This window comes from Hesperophylax consimilis, chromosome 26 (assembly GCF_061612785.1).
Source record: "Hesperophylax consimilis isolate HC1 chromosome 26, BYU_Hcon_1.0, whole genome shotgun sequence".
In the NCBI taxonomy this organism is placed as follows: Eukaryota; Metazoa; Arthropoda; class Insecta; order Trichoptera; family Limnephilidae; genus Hesperophylax; species Hesperophylax consimilis.
This window is the reverse complement of record NC_142861.1, coordinates 28,265,499-28,285,645: the sequence shown is the minus strand read 5'-3', so window position 1 is coordinate 28,285,645 and position 20,147 is coordinate 28,265,499. Positions and strand designations below refer to the sequence as shown.

General features: G+C 32.8%; 1 protein-coding gene across 40 annotated transcripts in view; it reads right to left on the bottom strand.

Moving 5' to 3' along the window:
• Positions 1-18,711, bottom strand: part of LOC149411379 (inter-alpha-trypsin inhibitor heavy chain H4-like) — a 54,640-nt gene extending 35,929 nt beyond the window's left edge. For 24 of the 40 annotated variants that reach the window (XM_089647257.1, XM_089647273.1, XM_089647261.1 and 21 more), the window contains exons 1-2: positions 18,213-18,710; positions 2,432-2,588 (exon numbers count right to left, since the gene is read on the bottom strand). In XM_089647257.1, the coding sequence (XP_089503383.1) occupies positions 2,432-2,588; positions 18,213-18,220 (165 nt within the window). In that variant the 5' untranslated portion in view covers positions 18,221-18,710. Of the gene's footprint in view, positions 1-2,431; positions 2,589-18,212 lie in introns of all 40 variants that reach the window. The other 16 variants (XM_089647243.1, XM_089647254.1, XM_089647247.1 and 13 more) reach the window with 1 other exon arrangement.
• Between the last annotated feature and the right edge of the window lie 1,436 nt (positions 18,712-20,147).

The window sequence follows — 20,147 nt, the reverse complement described above, 5'->3', positions numbered from 1 at the left end:
TCGATCAGTTCGTTTCAAATTACCCTATCATTGCAACAATACAGGATCTAACGCTGAACTCAATTCCATAATGAATCGCCTGCATGTACTTGGAAATAAATATGTTTTGGATGAACCTATAAACATTGCTAGTTTAACCAAAACTGTCTGCCAGCGCTTCTCAGATTGACTATAATCAAATACAGTTTTAAAGTATTAATTTCTTAACACTCATTACATAATATCCGGGATTTATAATATGTTGTATTGTATTTATAATAACCTACTCATTGTACTTTTTTATGTTGATACTACTATTTCTATTGTTCTCTTTTATGTATTTTATATATTTTTTTTATCTATGTATATTCTGTATTCATATGTAAAACAATTGTTATTCTTTTGTAAAAGCCGCTATAATCGGCGTTAATAAATAAATGTGCAAGACTCGATATTAGAAGATTTGTTTTTGTAATTCCCACTTTAAGACCTTCCATGAGGTAGGAATCTTTTTTAATACCAAATGCTTAATAAATGGTATAGTTACGAATAAATTATTACGCACTTTTACGTGAACATTTATGTTTTGTTTGGAAGTCTTTGTATATCTCAATATTTTGCTGAGATTTCAATGTGGATAAATTTAATTACTGTCCATAGCGAATGATCTGAACCGGTGAATGACGTTATCAATGATCACTATAATCAATTCGTGCTAATAAAACAATAATACACTAAGTCATGTAATAAGTCATGACCTTGGTATAAAAAATAAGATAATAAATAATATTCTTGTGGATAAACCAGATAAGATGGTTTTTCATGGGCGTGTTTATTTACAGAATCTATAACATGATCGTATTATATCATCATGTAAATGATAACAATATTCGTTCAATCGGATTATATCACCATGTGAATGATACCGATATTCGTTCAACCGGATTATATCACCATGTAAATGATACCGATATTCGTTCAACCGGATTATATCACCATGTAAATGATACCGATATTCGTTCAACCGGATTATATCACATGTGAATGATACCGATATTCGTTCAACCGGATTATATCACCATGTAAATGATACCGATATTCGTTCAACCGGATTATATCACCATGAAAATGATACCGATATTCGTTCAACCGGATTATACCACCATGTAAATGATACCAATATTCATTCAACCAGATTATATCACCATGTAAATGTTACCTATATTCGTTCAACCGGATTATATCACCATGTAAATGATACCGATATTCGTTCAACCGGATTATACCACCATGTAAATGATACCAATATTCATTCAACCGGATTATATCACCATGTAAATGTTACCTGTATTCATTCAACCGTGTTCGTGAATTTGAGCGCTCAGCGGAATCAACAAAAAATTCAATCGGCGAAAACATCAGATTGAAATTTTTGTCATATCTATGAAGCCGCAGTGGCCCAATTTTAGTTTTCATTGATTTGAATTTCATTACTTAATTAGTTACTCATCTTTAGCAATCTAATGTTTTATCTGATTATGAATTTTTGTTGATTGGGCCACTAAGTTTTTTTGTTTCCGCTAAGCGCCTAAATGAACAAATAGTAATTAATTGTAACTACAAGCAATTAAGAATACTAAATTGATAATTAATTAAGCTATTTATATAAAGAAGAGTTTGTATAAAATATATAAAAATACATATTTATATAAAAGTCTATGGCGGGCGGCGTGGCTTTTTTGTTTATACCAATCTACAGTTTTGTTCCGAGATTGATGAAATTTTGCACACTTGACCTTCTAAACCAGAGAAAGGTAGTGACCTTCAAGGTCAGGTGTAGAGACAGTGGTCTACACTTGATTTCGAAAAACTATGCATAAAACCCGGGCACCGCTGGATACTTCTTCTAGTATATATATATATATATAAAGCAACCTATAAAGAAGAGTGTGTCGGTGTGGGTTTGTTTTTTTAACAAATCTACAGTTTTATTCCGAAATTGATTAAATTTTGCTGACTTGCTCTTCAAAACAAGAGTAAGATCACTGTGTACATGAGATTTCAACAAATCACCCCACCCCTAAAGCAGAATTTTGATGCTTCGTGATGAAAATTTTGTACTCTTGTCTCTGTTTATGTCTCTGTCTCTCTGTCTACATCTGATTAGGAAAAACTCTGTGTAAGACCCGGACAACGCCGGGGCGGGGACTTCAGCTAATCTTAACTACAAAGCACATAAAAAAGCAGGAAAAACCCGTCAAACGGCCAATTCTGGCGTCATGAAATAAGCTTCGGTTTTTGTATTGAAAGTTTACGGGTCAACGTAAGTATTATTTCCAGTTGTCAGTAAGAGTAGGTAAGGTTGTGTTAACGGTTTAGTGTTTGTTATTTTTATTCACTTTCTGTACTTTTCTCCAATGCTCTGTTTTGTCATGAAATCCTTTTGACTTACTTTGTTATTGTCCGGGGTCTTGGCATCCACCGCGGCTTCAGTGACCTTGGCCGTAGCGGTGGTTGGACTGGTGGTGTCGACCACCACGATGGAGGAGCTGGTGGTCGGATGGCCATGGCTGACCACCACACACAGGGCCACCAATAAGAACACGTGTCTGAAACAAAATACAATACGTGTTAATATAAAGCATAACAAAACTTATTAATGTAACGCCCATTTATTTATACATGGCCAGGAATGCACAGCACATAATATAACAACACTGCTTCCGTCGATCGAGCGATGTAGAAGACATATTGTGATTGAATTATAATTTGTGATTGAATCATAGTATAGACTATTATTTGATATTCGCCTGCATACTAAGATACCAAGTGTTGCATTAATTTACTTTTCGTAGTCGATAATAAATAGTTATTCACCAAAATATTACGGAGATTACAGGCGTAGAACAAAAAAATGTACATTTAAAGAGAAATGGTAAAATTGAAGATTTCAAACGGAGTTCATATTCTTGAATGGTGAGAATTGATTGTATCGTCTATCCTTCGCGAGACGTCTTGTCAAAAATGCCCTGCGGTACTATTTAAAGTGCTTACAATGAATTTTTATAATCAAACCCTATACCGTCTATGTTGTTGAACTACAAACGCAATACGGGTTCTTAAATATATAAAGAAAAAACTAAAACCAAAATATGGGTACTATTATATGCATTTAGGAGATAATACAACTGTTTCCAGTTCATCACAATACGGGAAGATCGATACAAAATAAATGTACTCTGATGGTAATCCCTCAACACAGTCGGTAATGTACACCTCTATACACACTTTCCGCATTATACAGAAATGTTAAGTATGATGGGTCTTAAGCGGGAGCTTTGAGGTACTCCCGAAAAACTCTTTTATTGGGTTTTTCTTAGAACGGGGTCAAGCTCTAAACAGTTACTCAATCAACAAGTATTTTTAAATCATAGATTTTAAAGATAGGTATTGATGTATATTCACTGAGGTAAGATGTAGATATATATAGTCCTCTGAAGATGGACAGTGAGATCTTCCCGAAACGTCAGGAATTAAAAAGTCCTAAAAGTCCTCGCGGGAAAACCGAGAAAATTATTGTACATCTTACACCCGTGAAAAACCTCAATATATATAGGAGTTGTTTTCCACAAACGGATAAGTCTATCTGAGCGGATAGTTCGAAGGAAAAATACGAGTAGATTCTAATAATTATTATTGAAATATTATATAGTATATTCTCGTGTTGTACGTTGCCTTGTAGGTAAAATATTAATAGACCACAGATTAATAGTATGACTTCACCAGCAAATAATACCTGGTTTCCTAGTTATTATTTCGCATTAGTACATAACACTCTAATTAGTACATAACGGCTATTACAATAATAGGTAATTTAGTTTGTGTGAATGGCATTGTTACAGCACGGAGCACACGGAGTCATGGAGCACACGGAGCACACAGACCAGTATGTCTGCATGACGCATCGTATCTCGTGTTATGTGATATGCGATGTTGTGTTGTGATGATGGACTGCCGATTGACCTAATCCCCAGCCGAGAGATGCGCGTATCCTCAAGGTTATATTGGTGTTTTGTTCCGTGGCCTCGCGTCCAACAGGCTACAGGCCACTTGGAAACATGTTGAGCCAGTAAGTTTTTCAATTTAATTATTTATATTATCACAGAGGACATGATGTTTCGATCAGCACCTCGTCATCTTTGGAAATGCAGTATGGAAGGGCTTTTGAAAGGGAAACCCTGTCTTTCGGTTATGACAAGATTTCTTGAACCTTCCATTTAAGTACGACTAAAAATAATAAAGGATTCCCATCATATCTAGATCCATTTTAGCACAGAGTTAAGATTTGTTCAGGTATATAAGTGCTACAGATTCAACAATGGTCAAAAATCTTAAATACCTGGTTCATACTCCATTCTGGCGTTCCATCTCAACTTAGTTATCATCTTGCTCTTTCCAATGAGTTCAACGCAAGTATTAGAAAACCTATAGCCCTTGTTCACCGCGCTCCTAGCGTTCGAGGCAGTCCAAACCAGCAAAAACATGCGTCGAAAGGGCTCACGAAATCAAATTGTGTCCGTAATAATGTTTCGGCCTTTGCATTAACGTTCAACTATTGCTTGATATTTGCTCTCACTCGTCTAGGTCGGGACGCAGCTATTGGGTCTATTATGTAAATATTATGATGAAACAAAGAATCAATAGAAAAAGACAATAGGTGTCCCACAAAAATAAAATTTGGATAGGTGTATATATATATCCCAGATACTATATGGGTTACAAATAAATTATAGAACATAGAATGACGGCCGGCATAGTCCAGTGGTAACGCATTGGACTGCCATTCCGAAGGTCGCGGGTTCGAACCCGGCGTACGCAAATAAATTTTATTTGATTAATTTGTGTTATTTCACAATTAATTAATTAAAAAGTAATTAAAATAATATATAGTATATTTGCGGCACGTTCCAGAGTGAAGATACTACCAGTATCGCCCTGGTGTAAGACCACCATTCAGAATTGAAACGTTGCTCCAAATGGCTTTAGCCGTGTTTAGTGACTAGATCTGAATAGCCAGGTACTTCCCCACCTTCCTCTTTCCCTTCCCCACTTACCTTCAGCCTCACAACATCCCCCAATTGGGGATGCCATAGTCTCACTGGCTCCAGACGGGAGCTGTTGGGACTCTTGTGAGGTATTCGTATAAAAAAAATAAAAAAATCCTACAAAAAGATAGCAGCCAAAAAATATGGGGAAAATTAGTTGCAAGATAATATGGTCAATTCTGAATTTGAAATATATAATACTAGCTGACGTGTACTCAGCGTTGATCGGCTATTCTCTACTTTCTACTTTATTTTCTGTGCCTTGTTCTTTTTAGATTTATTAGCGTTATCTTTTTATTCAATGATTAAATAAAGAATTGAAAAAAGCAATGTCTTTTTATTACTCAAATAATGGTATATTACTTTCTTATGCACCTGCATACAAATCTTTGACTGGCCGCAAATACACTACCATTGGCGGGTTGTACTACTTGCGGTAACACATATACATTTCGCGATTCTATACTCTGTCCTGGGAACTCGATATGACCATTGTCCACGGCGACCTTTCGCAAGGAACCTACATTTCTAGGAAGATCTAAGTGGAATACATTGTGAGCTATTTTAATAAAATAGGCTTTTTTACTAGAGCCGCGTTGAACTCTTGTAAGAAATTATAGTTTTCTTTATAGGTAGTTCTATAAAGAAAACTTACTAAGATTAAGTTAAACACCAATTAAAAATCATTTAAATCGGTATTTTTGTTACAAATTGTACAAAGTCTGTACAATTTTTATTTCGAATTATTACTAATAAAAATGTCACTAACTGCGCTGCGAAAAAACTGAAATTTTTCGACGTTTTAATTAAAAATGTTTATGGCAAGGTCTTTTTACAACTCTTTTCACGTTTGAATTAAACATTTCAAATACAGAAAAATAATTTAATTAAAAAGCTAATTTTATCTACTTTCTACAATGGTATTTCTTTTTACAACATCTTCAAAATGAAGAATTATATGGAACATTCAAATACCTTTGGAAAATTCCAAAATACGAAGAGAAAATAATTATTACTTCAAGTTACAACAGATAAACAAACCTATTTGATTAGATAATAAATGTATACTATTTTACTATTTTACGAGTATGTCAGTTTCTGTTTTACGTTTCAATTAGGTAGTAAGGTTTTCAAATACACGGTCCTTTAATATTTTAGTAAGGCTGTAAATGGAGTAATAATAATTATTACTGTGCACTCTAAAGAGAATTAGGTTTCTTACTTATATTATGTTAAACTATTTCTATTAGCATGTTAATCTCTTGCAATAATCTGTTTAAAGAATTTTATGCGTGATGATTTATTTTGTAAGAATAAACGCATTTTAACCTTCATCCGTGGTGAGTTTTATAAATTAATTGTTTCCGTTGAGATACCTCAATGATTGTTTCTTACTTTATTAACTAGCGGATTGGTGATTGTAATGCTGTAAAGTATAAATATGACACAATTTCTGCCAGCCGAGCCGCGAATTATGGGAAAGGAACGAAGCAACCTCAAAGGGCGCGAAACGTCGCTTGCGGTGGCTCGCGGAAATATTGTCCTGTTTATACGCACCTTCATGAAATCGCATGTCCCAGGGTAATAAAATGTATTAAACATAATTAGTACGACAAGCGTATTTCTTACTTGGTAAGCGAAGATTCCCCGTAAGCTAATTGCAAGAAAGCGCATTTATAACTAACACTATCACCTTCCTTTTTTTCTTTATATGTAATGGTATTTTACGACATGTTTGTAAATGTTCACTTTTTCTTCTTCTTTTACACACTAGCTACATTATTAATTCTCATATTTAAATTGAATACTATCTAATCAATATTTATAATCTAATCTGTCAATAACATTGCAGTGAAATATTTTTTATTGAACAATCTTGTAACCTACCTCAGAACAGGTTCCTGGTGAGGTTGGTAATGTAAAGCATACAATTAAATTATTTAGAAAATTAATTATGGTACCTACTTACGAGTAGTATTATCGTTACTATTTGTTATTTAAAAGTATTGTTATTTTTATATGAAACCGTAAAAATGATATTTCAATAAATGCTAATTTATTTACACTGCAACAAAAACACTAGATAATTAATAATAGATTTATCGTCAGGATTTTAAATAAACAGTGTTTTATTAAAATCAAAATAAGTTATTAAAATTGATCTTGATTTACATTATGCTAAAGGTTCTCACAAGAGATCATTTACACCTTTATCGCGCAGAATCACAGCCATAATAAACATAAGGCCCGAAATATAGCTAGGCTTGGTTGGATGTCGAGCTTAGCGCGGCTGATTTTAATTTTCTATTTAACCCTTCAGGTTTTTAAATATTTTTACCAATGTTCCGTAGGTATCTAAAATGTGTAGTTATTTTTGAAGTTGTCGTTATTAGTAATGCTAATTTAGAAACTACATAAAATTATCTTTGAAATATTTGCATTTGAAAAAAAAAAATCCTAAAAATATATTTTTAATATCAAACATGAAATTTTGACAAAAAACTTACCAGGACATTTTGACTCGGAACGTCCATAATTTTGAAAAAATTCGATATTTATAAAACATTTTCTTTTAGTAGGTAATAAGTAATAAAACTGTCACTTTACTTTTTGTATAGTTTATACAAAAAAAAAATTATAAATAATCACAGACATAGGAATTAATAGACGAGAAGATAATGGCGAGGGGTAAAATCAACTGTTGAAGAACGAAGGGGGTGAAGCTGACTGTGATTCGTCAATAAATCAATCTGACAGTAAATAGGCATCTCGCATTATAATATCACCATTTACTTCTTAAAAGTAAAATCTGCTTTTGAATGAATAGACATTTTTACATGGGAGCGCAAATTACTCGCCACGTTATGAACAAATTTGCGAAGTCCAAATTCGGCAAAAAAATTCGGTTGTATTTTCAGAGTCGAATATTTCGTTTAAGTATTTAGTTAAGACACTTTTATAAATGTTCATAATTTACTTCCCAGCAACCAACCAGCTTTGTGTTTCGCGTCCAGACGTTTCTCGATGTGATAGTATATTGTGTTTCTACAACTGATCCATATTATACGATGTGAATATGCTTAAAATAAAGTAAAATAATGCTTATATATGGAATGTAATACGACAATTGGGTTTATTCTCTTTTTCACATCTATTTTTACAAGTTTTCATAGCACAAGTCAACATTTTGCCGTGTTATTTGGTAAAATGAACCGATGATGCCTCGACCATAGTTTGCACAAGAATGATAACGTCACGTTTTCAAATTTCACTTGAGGCCATACGCGAGCACAGCCGGCTCCAATGGAACCGGTATGGGGAGTGGGGATAATACGCTTTTAATCACTTAGGGCAGGTCTACTAATATTCATATGTCTATGTAAATAATATTTTTACTTTCAATGAAAAAATGCCGAAATACTTTTAATTTTTTTTAAAATTTTATCCATGTAATACATGAAATAATGTATAAATATTTAATACAAACTGTGAAGAATAATTATTTATCTTTCCAATGACGAACATATCACATATCTACGCATTATAGAAAAAAATACTTTTAATGTATTGAAGCCCCGGTCAGATTTGTCTTTTAGAGGCTATAATGGAATATGATGTTTGTGGCTAGTAATGTCCTTCTGAGGCCTGAAGGGTTAACACCAAATTACTATCTACGTGATTGCTACATCTATGCTCTATACCAATATAGTTCATATTTGACATTTGTTACTGCTAGCGCCTCGGTGTCTAATAAGGGAACTCTTTTGTGGCTTATACCAAGGCTTAAGCGGCCGATTTAGCCCGCTTAAATTTTATCGAGGAACATCGCACATAGTAAAGATATACGGATTGACTGTTATACCGGGCCTAACACCCACAATTTCCCGTACGTCATCCCATGTAAGGTTCATTCGCTGATTGCAAAGATACGTGACAATCACCCGGAGCACAGACACAGACAGACAGTACAGGAGGACAGTGGATGAGATGCAATCATGTGCAGCGACTGGACGCTGGATGGACCGACGATCAAGGATATAATTGGATCCTATCAGAGCTGGTTAGATTCAAGGGTGATACCGAGGAAGTTAAATCTCTCTGCGATCTCCTGCATGTGTTATCTGTCGCGTGTTGAGTTATATTTATGTTGTTATTAATGGCTTACGACATCACCAAACGATTGTACCGTTTTGCAAGTATCAAGGACACCACAACAATGTTTATTTTTTATGTTAAGTGAAACCGCACAAGAGTCCCAACTGCTCCCAATCGTCTGGAACCAGTGAGACTATGGCATCCCCAATTGGGGTATGTTGCGAGGCTAAATATAGTGGGGAGGGAAAGGAAATGCGGAGGAGGAAGGTGGAGAAGTACCTGGCTATTCAGATCTGGTCACTAAACACGGCCAAAGCCATTTCAAGCAACGTTTCAATTCTGAGTGGTGGTCTTACACCAGGGAATCTTCCACTGATTCATATTTCAGTATCTTCCACTGAGAGCATCTTGCACTGTGCTGCAAGTATACTATATATTATTTTGAATGAGGCATTTGTGAAATTACAAAATTTAACTAAATAAAATTTACTTGCGCACGCCGGGATTTGAACCCGCGATCTTCAGCTTAGTAATGTTTTCTTAATTGTTTCAATGCATTAAAGTTTTCTCGGTTAAATCTCCGATGCACAGTGAAATATTATCCTTATTATGCAAAGCACACAGCACACTTCACTAATAAGTTGTGCTTATTATATCCTGTTTAGGCCAGATACCCCTAAAACCGGCTTTAGAGTTTGTCAAACCCGAAGTTGAGATTTTTCAAAGAACAACGATTGAATAATATTTTGTTTTTATTACTTAAGTAATGTAGGTTGACTGATTTTGACAGCTTTACAAAAATAGAACATCAATTACATTTTTTATTCATTTTTGTCAATTTTTTATTTCAAATTCAGAATAAACAATATTATCTTTAACTAATTTTTCACATAATTTTGGATACTACCTTTTTGAATGATTACACAGTTTAAAGAATTTATTTGTAACCTAGATAGTCTCGGATAAACATATCGGATTTTTATATATTAGTGTAAATGACTTTTTAACCAGTTGAGACCGTTACCTTTTGTTCTGTTTCATGTTCCGATTTATTAATATTATCTTCTTATTCAATGATAAATTATACATACGTTGATGGGTATAACCTTAAAAAGTTATTAAAAGAAAAGTTATTTCAATAAAAGTTATTATTATTAAATGTAGATTAGCAAATTAACCGTCATAACCTACGGTTGCATTGGATGGGGTGGAACAGGATTAACAATATTATACCCGCTACTGAAGGCACAGAAATCCATTCTACGCGTCATTATGAAGAAACCCTTCAGATACTCGAGCGACGCTCTCTTCAAGGAGTTTAATGTGCTTGATGTTCGACAGTGTTACATAAAAAAAATAACAATCTACGTCCACAAAAATAAAAACAAAACGATAACAGTCGATCATAATCATCACACCAGAAGTAAGAGCAGAAACGACCTTTCTATTCCAACTAGCAATACTGCGGCTTATCAAAAAGTTTTCTCATACCTGGGACCAAAAATATACAACAAAATCCCCTCTCAATTTAAACTATGTGAATTATCAGCCTTCGGTACTAAAATTACTAAATGGTTATTAGACTTAGGTAGGACAGATTCCGAAAAATTATTAAAAAACGTAGTCTGAGTTGATTTCCTCGATTTTGTATTTTGTATTTACCTAAAAAATATTTTTTTTATTTTTCTTTCTTACATTGATATATTATATTTTTATTTTATATTTTACATGTACCTATCTGGATTTTATTGTTCATTACTGCTAAATTGTATTTTCCTAAAAAAATATTTTCTTTCTATTTTTCTTTCTTACATTTATATGTTATATTTTAATTTTATTTTATATTTTACATGTACCTACCTGGAATTATGTACACGCAACCTGCCAATTTGACTGTCCTAAAACGGGAAACTTCCTAGTTGGACAGTCAAAGCTTCCTTTTATATTTGTATATCTTGTATGTAATAAATGTAATAATAATAAATAATAATAATAAATAAATAAATAAATAAATTAAATATGTAACGCGAATAGCAACTAAATAAATGAGTAAACATTAATTTGAACACGGTAGATTTATTTATTAATAAAATTTGAATAGAATATTTTAAACTACATAAGTATATACAGTTAGGTAATTCCTATGTAAATTAATTTTGGAATAAATTATTTTAGATTTCTTTGCGAAAATTTATTGATTTCCGTTCCTCAGAATTAAGCTTTGAAATAAAACGTGTTTTTTTTCATCGCATTCGTGAAATGTTCATGTTTATATTATGCTAATAATAATTAAGCCAGGATCTCCAAATAAAAAAAATATAGAAGAAAAGAAACGTTTTACTGATTCTCAGAATACGCTATTTATTTTATGATCAATGCAGAATGAAGCTATTACAAAATTTGCATAAATAAAACGTTTTAGGTAGTTTTAACATATTGCCAACACAGTACAAGTTCGATATTAAATAAAATATGTTATTTATTATCAAAGAAAAACGTTAAATAATGTGGAACGGATTATATTTGTATTATTATTATGCACCGCAAATTGAAAAAAATATTTTTGTTTCTGTTTTGCTATGCTATAACTAATTCGGTGTGAAATCGAAAAATTATGTTAGAAGAATTTATAGCTTCTTAGAAAATAAAACGATATACCTTCGTAGATATTTTGCTATAAAAATAATATAAATGAAATCAAGGAAGTTATCAGAACATATGAGTTTTATATTTCTTAGGAATTGCTATGTAGTTAGAAATAAAACATTTTTTAAGTTTGTGCGTATGTCTCTCGCCAAAATAAAATATACCACAAATCCCAGTATCCATTTCAATCACATTGTAATTGTGATTTTATATATATATATACATATATCATGTCGATAAAAGTGGCGTATACAAATTTATGTATTTTCATGAAATTATAATGTCGCAATAAACATGATTTTGCGATTATTTAAGAATATATATTTATATATATATAGCTTGTATAAAATGTGTTTTGTAAAAAATATACATAAAAGGTTTCATAGCAACAAAGTTGTTTTCCAGTGTTAGCTGCAGAGGTCAAACCAAACGACTACACATGCTAAGTTATCTTTAAAGAAAATCAACCCTATGGTTGTGTATGCTATTTTGCCATTTGGATAATTACACAACAAAAAGGTAGGTACAAGTAAGCCAAAATGATTCTTCTCGTAAAAACCACTGTAGCTTAACCCCTAGTATGACGAGAAATCCACCGCGGATTTCTGACGTTTGTATCCGTGCCGATGCGACGCGTGTCGTATGCCAGCGAATCATTCCTGGATTTGCTAATATCTCACCGCACTTCTCGATTTTGTGGTATTTCAAACCTTAAAAATGCTCCTAGCAAATAAAATATATTTTATTCGTTTGGCAAGGAAAAAAAATATTTAAATATTTTTCTAGCTTGTCGTTTCATCACTTGCAAATATGAGCAAAATTCCAAGTTAAATGTTATAATTCCGATTTTAAAAAGTCATGGTACGGTAATTATTTACAGGAAATACTCATATGACTTATTTTTATTGTGAAGGACGATAATTTATCTAGAAAATGTAATAAAAGTGTACAAAATTTTTGTACGTCTTCATAATATAATATAAGATGAAAACATTTCTCTGAATACAGTAGTTATCCTAGAAAAACTACACATAATAGATATCTAGTAAGACGGTACAATTTACAAAAACAATATTTTGCAAAAAACAAGTGTGTTATTACGAAAATAGTATCCGGCGTACAGCGGGCGATTGTTATTTTACCCCTAGCACACTGTACTAGGTTGAAGGTTAAAGAACCTAACTAAAATTTAAATGTTCCAGTGGTTTTCTTGTTTCTCTTCTTTTGTGAATAACAAATAATGTGTCCAAATCCAATGCATTAACCACATTTTGGCTAGTTTATTTAGATAAACAAATAACAGGACACTAACAGATAGTCAGTAGATTTTTAGAAGCTGGCTTTTTCGCAATGGCAACAATTAATGTGTTTAAAAATACACATTATACCATTCTGTCGGGCGGTGGGAAGAACCGGTTTTAGTATAATAAATGCAATGCAATCAAACGAGATTTAAACCTGTTTCAACTATTAACTACTCGTTTTATACCTAAGCTGGTTTGTTGAATGCTAAAAGAACAGAGATGCGATGGCCGCTGGAATTAACTATTATTAGATCTGCGGCATCCTCTGCACATTTTATCAATAATAATAATATTATAGCGAAGAACTAGTCTTCCAGCTTCTTGTGGCATTGAATTATGATAACGTTATAATATTTAAAATGCTGATCCACTTTATAAATCTAGCAAAACTTTACTGTGACCAGAGGGGTATAATTCAATAATAATTGGAAACGAAATAATCACACGAAATATATATTATACAGGGTGTCCGGAAACTCGTAGTACAAGCGGGAAACTGGTGAATCTACATCACATTTGGAGTCGATTTTGTAGTATATTTTTTTTTATTTGAGCTTTCGTTATCGAGTTTGAAGTTGATTTTTTTTTTTAAAATTTTTTTTTTTTAAAATCAAATTCTTATAAATTATTACTGAAGATCAAAGTACCCAACTAATTAAAACTATTTGAAAGTAAAACAAATGAAGAAACTCGGATTTGAAGCATTATTTTGAAATCACCCTTCATTTAACCCGGTGTAATCATAAAATATTTCTGCTCTGCAGGGTTAAAACATCTGTTATTCAACCCTAAACACCAGAAAAAACTTTAACCCTAAAATAGCCGAAAAATATATTTTTTTGGTTTTTTTTTTTTTTTTTTTGAAAATGCTCAAATCAAAAAACTTTATGTTTTTTTGGGTTCCCCATGTGGTGTAGATTCTCCAGTTTCCCGCTTGTACTACGAGTTTCCGGACACCGTGTATATCTTCGACATTTGATACTTCCAACAATTTAAATATATCTTCGACATTTGATACTTGCAACAATTTAAATATATCTTCGACATTTGATATTTGCAACAATTTAAATATATTTTGGAAATTTGATATTTGCATTATTGATTTGACTTAGGTTCAGTAAAGATTTTTTTTTTTTTAATGTGAAATCGTCCTTCTTATTTTGACTTTCTCATTCGCATTTTTTTTCAATATAGTACCACCTACCTGAAGAAGTTTGAAAAAGGATTGTTCATTGAGATAGTGATGTTTCTTTGTGACAAATTGTATAATTCTTAAATTTTCATAATTTTTAAATTTTACAAAAATATTTAGTTTATAATTCAATTAAAAATATTTAGGTGGGAAAATTTTTATGTATAAATTTTATAATTATAATTTTTACAAACCTCTTGATTTCAAATGACGTTTTGGTTTTGATTTATCAAATAAGAGAAAAATATTTTATTGGATGCAATTTCTACTGTTCAAAGAACTACTAAAGATGTTATAAATGATGAGGGAACTGCAATGTATTTTATGCCATGATTCTTAAATGAACAATTACGATCATTCAATCAATTGTCGTAACACATTTCAGTCAGTCAACTTGACTATCCAATCGATTATCATACAATTAGAAACCATTATTCAAATAATTACCGTTCGATTATGATAATGGATATCGAATATTCAATTAAGAATTCCCATTAAGTATGTGATTGAGTAATATATTATGATATCACAATCAGATGTTAAATTAAAAGGCATGTATTCATCAATATGTTTAATATAATATGTATAACTAAATAAGAGATGTATAAATAAGTTACTAAAATGTAAATAACTAGATGTATAGCCAGCGATTAGGTACGACAAATCAAAACCATAGTTGTAACATCACTGCTAAAAGCCATCTGATGAATATTAAACTAATTTCTCGCAGGGGCGATGTCATCTTTGGGGATGCTGTGTGGAGGGTATTTTTGAGGAGAGGAAGAAGTGAACGTCTTGTAGGAGGGAGGAAGCACTAGTAATTCTTTTCCAATTCTTGAGTGGTAGACAGATCGTAATCTCATTACCGCCCTGATCCAAGTCTACCATTCAGAATAGAAAAGTTGCTTGAAATGGCATTAGCAACATAATACATAGTTCACAATATTGTATTGTCTCAGATCCGGACCCATTGTCCTAGTGTAAACAGAAGTTGGCTGTTCACGGAGCTGGGTAATTATATTAAAAAATTCTTTGCCCTACCTGGTATGTAAATACAATGAAATATGTCTGTGGTTTTGCTAAAGTATTTTTCCTTGTACTTTCTTTTAATGTGTCTAATAAAATAACATCATACACGTATATATACATATTTAGTGGTATCTCGTTGAGTCTGTTAACCCCGGCGACCTTACCGTCTGGCAAAACAACAAATTATGATACAAAACAACCAGCAACTTTAGTATCTGGAAACCTTTAGATTGGGATGCTGTAAAACTCGTTAGTATACTCATGCTGTAATAGTGTATTGGTTCTGAATGTCTGAACTCTGAAACCGGTCCACGCAGATATTATTATTATTTAATCTTATCTTTATTTCACAAGAATACATTTACTTTCTTTGATTTTAAATATAATACAAGTTGTTTCAATAAAATAAGGCGATAAGTTCTACGTTTTAAATGTTAAGCGTATTCCTCTTTAATAATGATAACAAAATAATTTTGACTATGTTACTAAAGTTGAATTCTAAAATTAAGATGAATAAGGCTGAAGTCAAGGCAAGTCGCAAATCAAATTTTGTTTGCTTTATTTCGCAAATTACTCACTTAAAATAATATATAGTATATTTGCGGCACGTTCCAGAGTGGAAGATAATCTCAGTATCGCTTTAGTGCAAGAACAGTATTCAGAATTGTAACGTTGCTTGGAATTGGGAGTAGTTGGGACTCTTGTGCGGTTTCACATAAAAAAGGCAATTCTTATTTACGGTAAGTATAATAAATTTTTGCTGCCATTCTTAAAATAGTTGGGGGTGCCCGGTCAGCTTAGATGCCCTTTTTTATAAAATTAATTTTATTATTTTTCACTTGTATTTAAAAAAATATTTTGACGGGTACAAAATAAAACCAGAATGAATGGAACGGGAAGTATTTGTTAGGTAGGTCTTTGAAATCACCTTTGATTTTTGTGGTTCCGGAAAATGGTAGCAACACATAATAAAAATGTGTAGCATTCCACTGACTTATCTACTTATCCCTTCCATACTATACGTAAGAATATAGTTCCGATTATTAGCAATTATGTGAGTTAATAAAACATCGGATAATATAGGATAAGTCCTTCAAATAATAATAATGTTATTAGTAGTAAGAATAATATGAAGTAATATGTATTAATAATATGCATTCTCAGACTATAAAAATATTACCATTCGTTATTTCGGCTACTGGCATTATACCTAGCTCTCTAATTAAAAATTTAGGCGTATTAGATCTATCAAAAAAATTATATATGAAGATGCAAAAGTCGGTCATTTTGAATACATGTAGGATAACAAAAGATTTTTTAAATATTTATGTTGAGGGATCAGTAGGATTTATAGGCCCTGTTAGAAGTTAGAAGTTCTACCGAGCCGAACCCTCTGATATGAAAATATCTGGAGACGGTGAATTTTTTTCCCATTTGATATCTGGTGAGTTGACGTGTTGTTGTTCTTGTATTGTTTTGTATTTATTTTACTTATATAATGCACTTACATTATGTTGATTGACTAGCTGATCATTTGTGGAAAAGTGAGTGGAAGGGTTTAGTTTTTCCTATGGGGAAGATTTAACCCGGACAACAAAATCGGAAACATAAAATAAAAGTAATTAATATATTATGTAGGGTTTTTCTGAAATACTTATATTACATGGTGTATTTTAGTTCAGTTGAGTGGTTTCGATTTCAGTCTGTATTTGGTGTCAGTATATTTTCTATTTCTGATGTTTCATATGTTTTGTATCCAGCTTTTATTAGAGATTAAAATGTTACAATATCGTTCTGATTTTTGAATGAGAGTGGGATTTTGTTGTAGAGTTTAGTACCATAGTATAGGAACCTTTTCCCCAAATGTTGTATTTATAGTTGCTTGTTGGATATATTTCGACCTGAGATCTAGCGTTTCTAATATACGTGTTGGTTGTTATTTCTTGTGTTTGGAATTTATAAATATAAAGGAGTATTGTTTTAGACTAGACATCTTTAAATGACTTGGTGTTAAAATTGTTGTATATTTCTACAGTTTTTATAATAATTAATAATAATAACGTCCTGGTAATTTTTTTAATGGTCATCTAAATGACCTCCCCTAACGACCACCAGAATTAAATTAAAACATATTTTTCTTGTTTTTTAGTCAATAAATTACCAGTTGGATTCCCGCCATAGTGCAAAAAAGCTGTGCATTATAGCAGTGTCCACAGCGCCCTTGAGGTGATTTTGCACAAAAACGGCGCTATACAAGTCATCAAATTTTTTTATTATTACCGATAATTTGAAGAGATTATATGAGATTATAAATCAATGAATATTTCATTATAATAAAAAAACGTATACCTATCTAAAATGCATTAATTACTTGTAAAAAACTACTACCGGCTTCAGAACAGTTTTACGCGAAACCGGTTGGCGTGGTGTGCACAAAGCTACAGTACTGTCACAATTTTACAAAAAAAAAATAATACATTTTTCCACCTACGGCAAATAAATATGATATTTTTTTTTGAACAGTTCAAATAATATGTAAGTATTAAATTAATAAAATATTTAGATTCTCAGTAATGTATCCTCTCCTAGGAGACCAGGAAAAGGAAGAACAATGAACGTATCAAATAGAAATTATCTAATAAACATAATCGCAAGTCTGCCGAGAGAAACACTCGCAGCATCAGTTGAGCGTCTTATCCATCGTTACTCCGAGCTTAAATCACACTTAGCACCCGGCAGTCGGCATTGCAGTCGAATTGTTCATTGGTGGCATCTTCATCACCACACGACACCGGACACCGGGCACCCGACACCCGAGGAGACATAATAACTAATGACAATATTCAATAAGTTAATAGCTACCTTAACATGCTGCTCAGCAACTCTGGAACTTGAGAGACAGACGGTACAACTGCGAGGGAGATGTAACTCTCTGTTGAAAACCTATCTGACAGGAGCTCCAATCGATATTATACACAACAAACCGAAAAACCGCCAAATGTCAACAACACCGACTGAAAAAAAATACTAAAAACACTGTTTTTACTGAATTATACCCTGTTTTTATCACGAATTCAAGAAATATAAATGATTTTTGAGAGATTTATAGCAATTTAGATTTCTAGCGCTGCGCGCTATACGCGAAATTGCCGCTGTCAATCGCAAGAGACCAATCGTAGTGTTTGTCTGTCACTGGGGTTTTAAATTCGGCTGTAGAAATGTGGCTAGCATTCTGTCACAAGTCCCAGCAGATATTTATTATTGTGGTTAGCGGATTGCACGTTCTCCGCGCGGTAACGACACGGTACACATGAGTTGAGAACGAGAGGACAGCGAGAGTTCAATACGACGTACGGGCGCAATATATACACGGTGCGGGAGGGGGCGGCCGGCGATCAAAACATCAACACGCTCAGGGGTCGGCCATCTTCTCATTTATATAACATTATCAATCTACGGCATACTGTATGAAGCTATAGGTCAGTATTTCAGTTCCTTTTTAAGCTCGGCTTGAGATATATTTTGTTCGTCAAGTTGCTATCGGGTAGGTTTCCTGTCAATCCAATCCGACTCGTAACATTCCCGAGTACACTGAAATACCGGCCCTATGTATCTAATTGTATCTACCAAGATGATGAACTCATGGGAGAAAATTTGATGTTTGATTTATTGGTAAAACTGAGGGAATAGCTTTAGGATAGCGAAGCCGGGTTGTGCCTACATAGCGAGCATGCACAGCTTTATCCAATTTCAATTCGTCTAAATCTATGAATTGCAGTGATGGGGAGAATATAGTGATCAGACGGAAATGGACAGGGGAACGGTGGGGACAGACTCCATTACATATTTCAGAAACCTACCAGGCTTCTTTTAACGTGAAGGTTGCGTTATAGAGGGTAGTGTCAGCTGTCAGCTACCCCTGGTACCAGAATAGAAGAGGTTTTAAGGAAAGGGAAGATAGAAAGACGAAAATTACAAATTAAAAATTCAAAAATAGTTACTGAATATAGATAAATCCACTTTAACCCTTATTGTGCCAGTCAAAACGCCAATCGACCCACCGTGCGCGGGCAGATATCGTACTAACTTTCTTGTTTTTTTGCTAATTACGAGTACTTTTGCTGCAATGCTTTTGGAAATTATACCGTCCTACCAGATAAAATGTTTATATATTTACAAACATCGTTTATTTCTGCGCTACGCAGTTTTCCTCGGATATCCAATTATATTCATAGAAATGCTTTTTCACTTAAATATTATAAAAAATACAATAACATGTAGAGATTCGATAATATTCGTTGGCATTCGAAGGGTGAAACAACAAATCCGAACGGTTAGCTTTCAACAGAGAACGATTCTGATCTTTCAGATGAAGTGCATTGATATCCTATATTATAAGCCACTGTGCGGAAAGAGACAATCGCGCCCAGAACATTGCACAACAGGAAACAGGAACAGGAATGTAACAGAAACCTTATTTGAGAGTGTAGAAGTGAAGTTTATGGAAGATATAATAATTGTATTCATGCAATGATCTACGAACTGCACGATGTTATAAAAACTGATATGTATCAACATTAAAAAAAACATATGTTATTAAATTATTATATATGTTATAATAATATAATTTGTGTGAGCGGTTGCACTTTAGGATATACACAACAAAAGAACTCCTTAAATATAATGATTTTTTTGCGCTTTTCTACCCAGAACCAAGTATCATATGTAATAAAATGTAATATCCATAGTCCCACTGCATCATTGATGTATTATATTTAAATAAGACGTGAAGCGAAA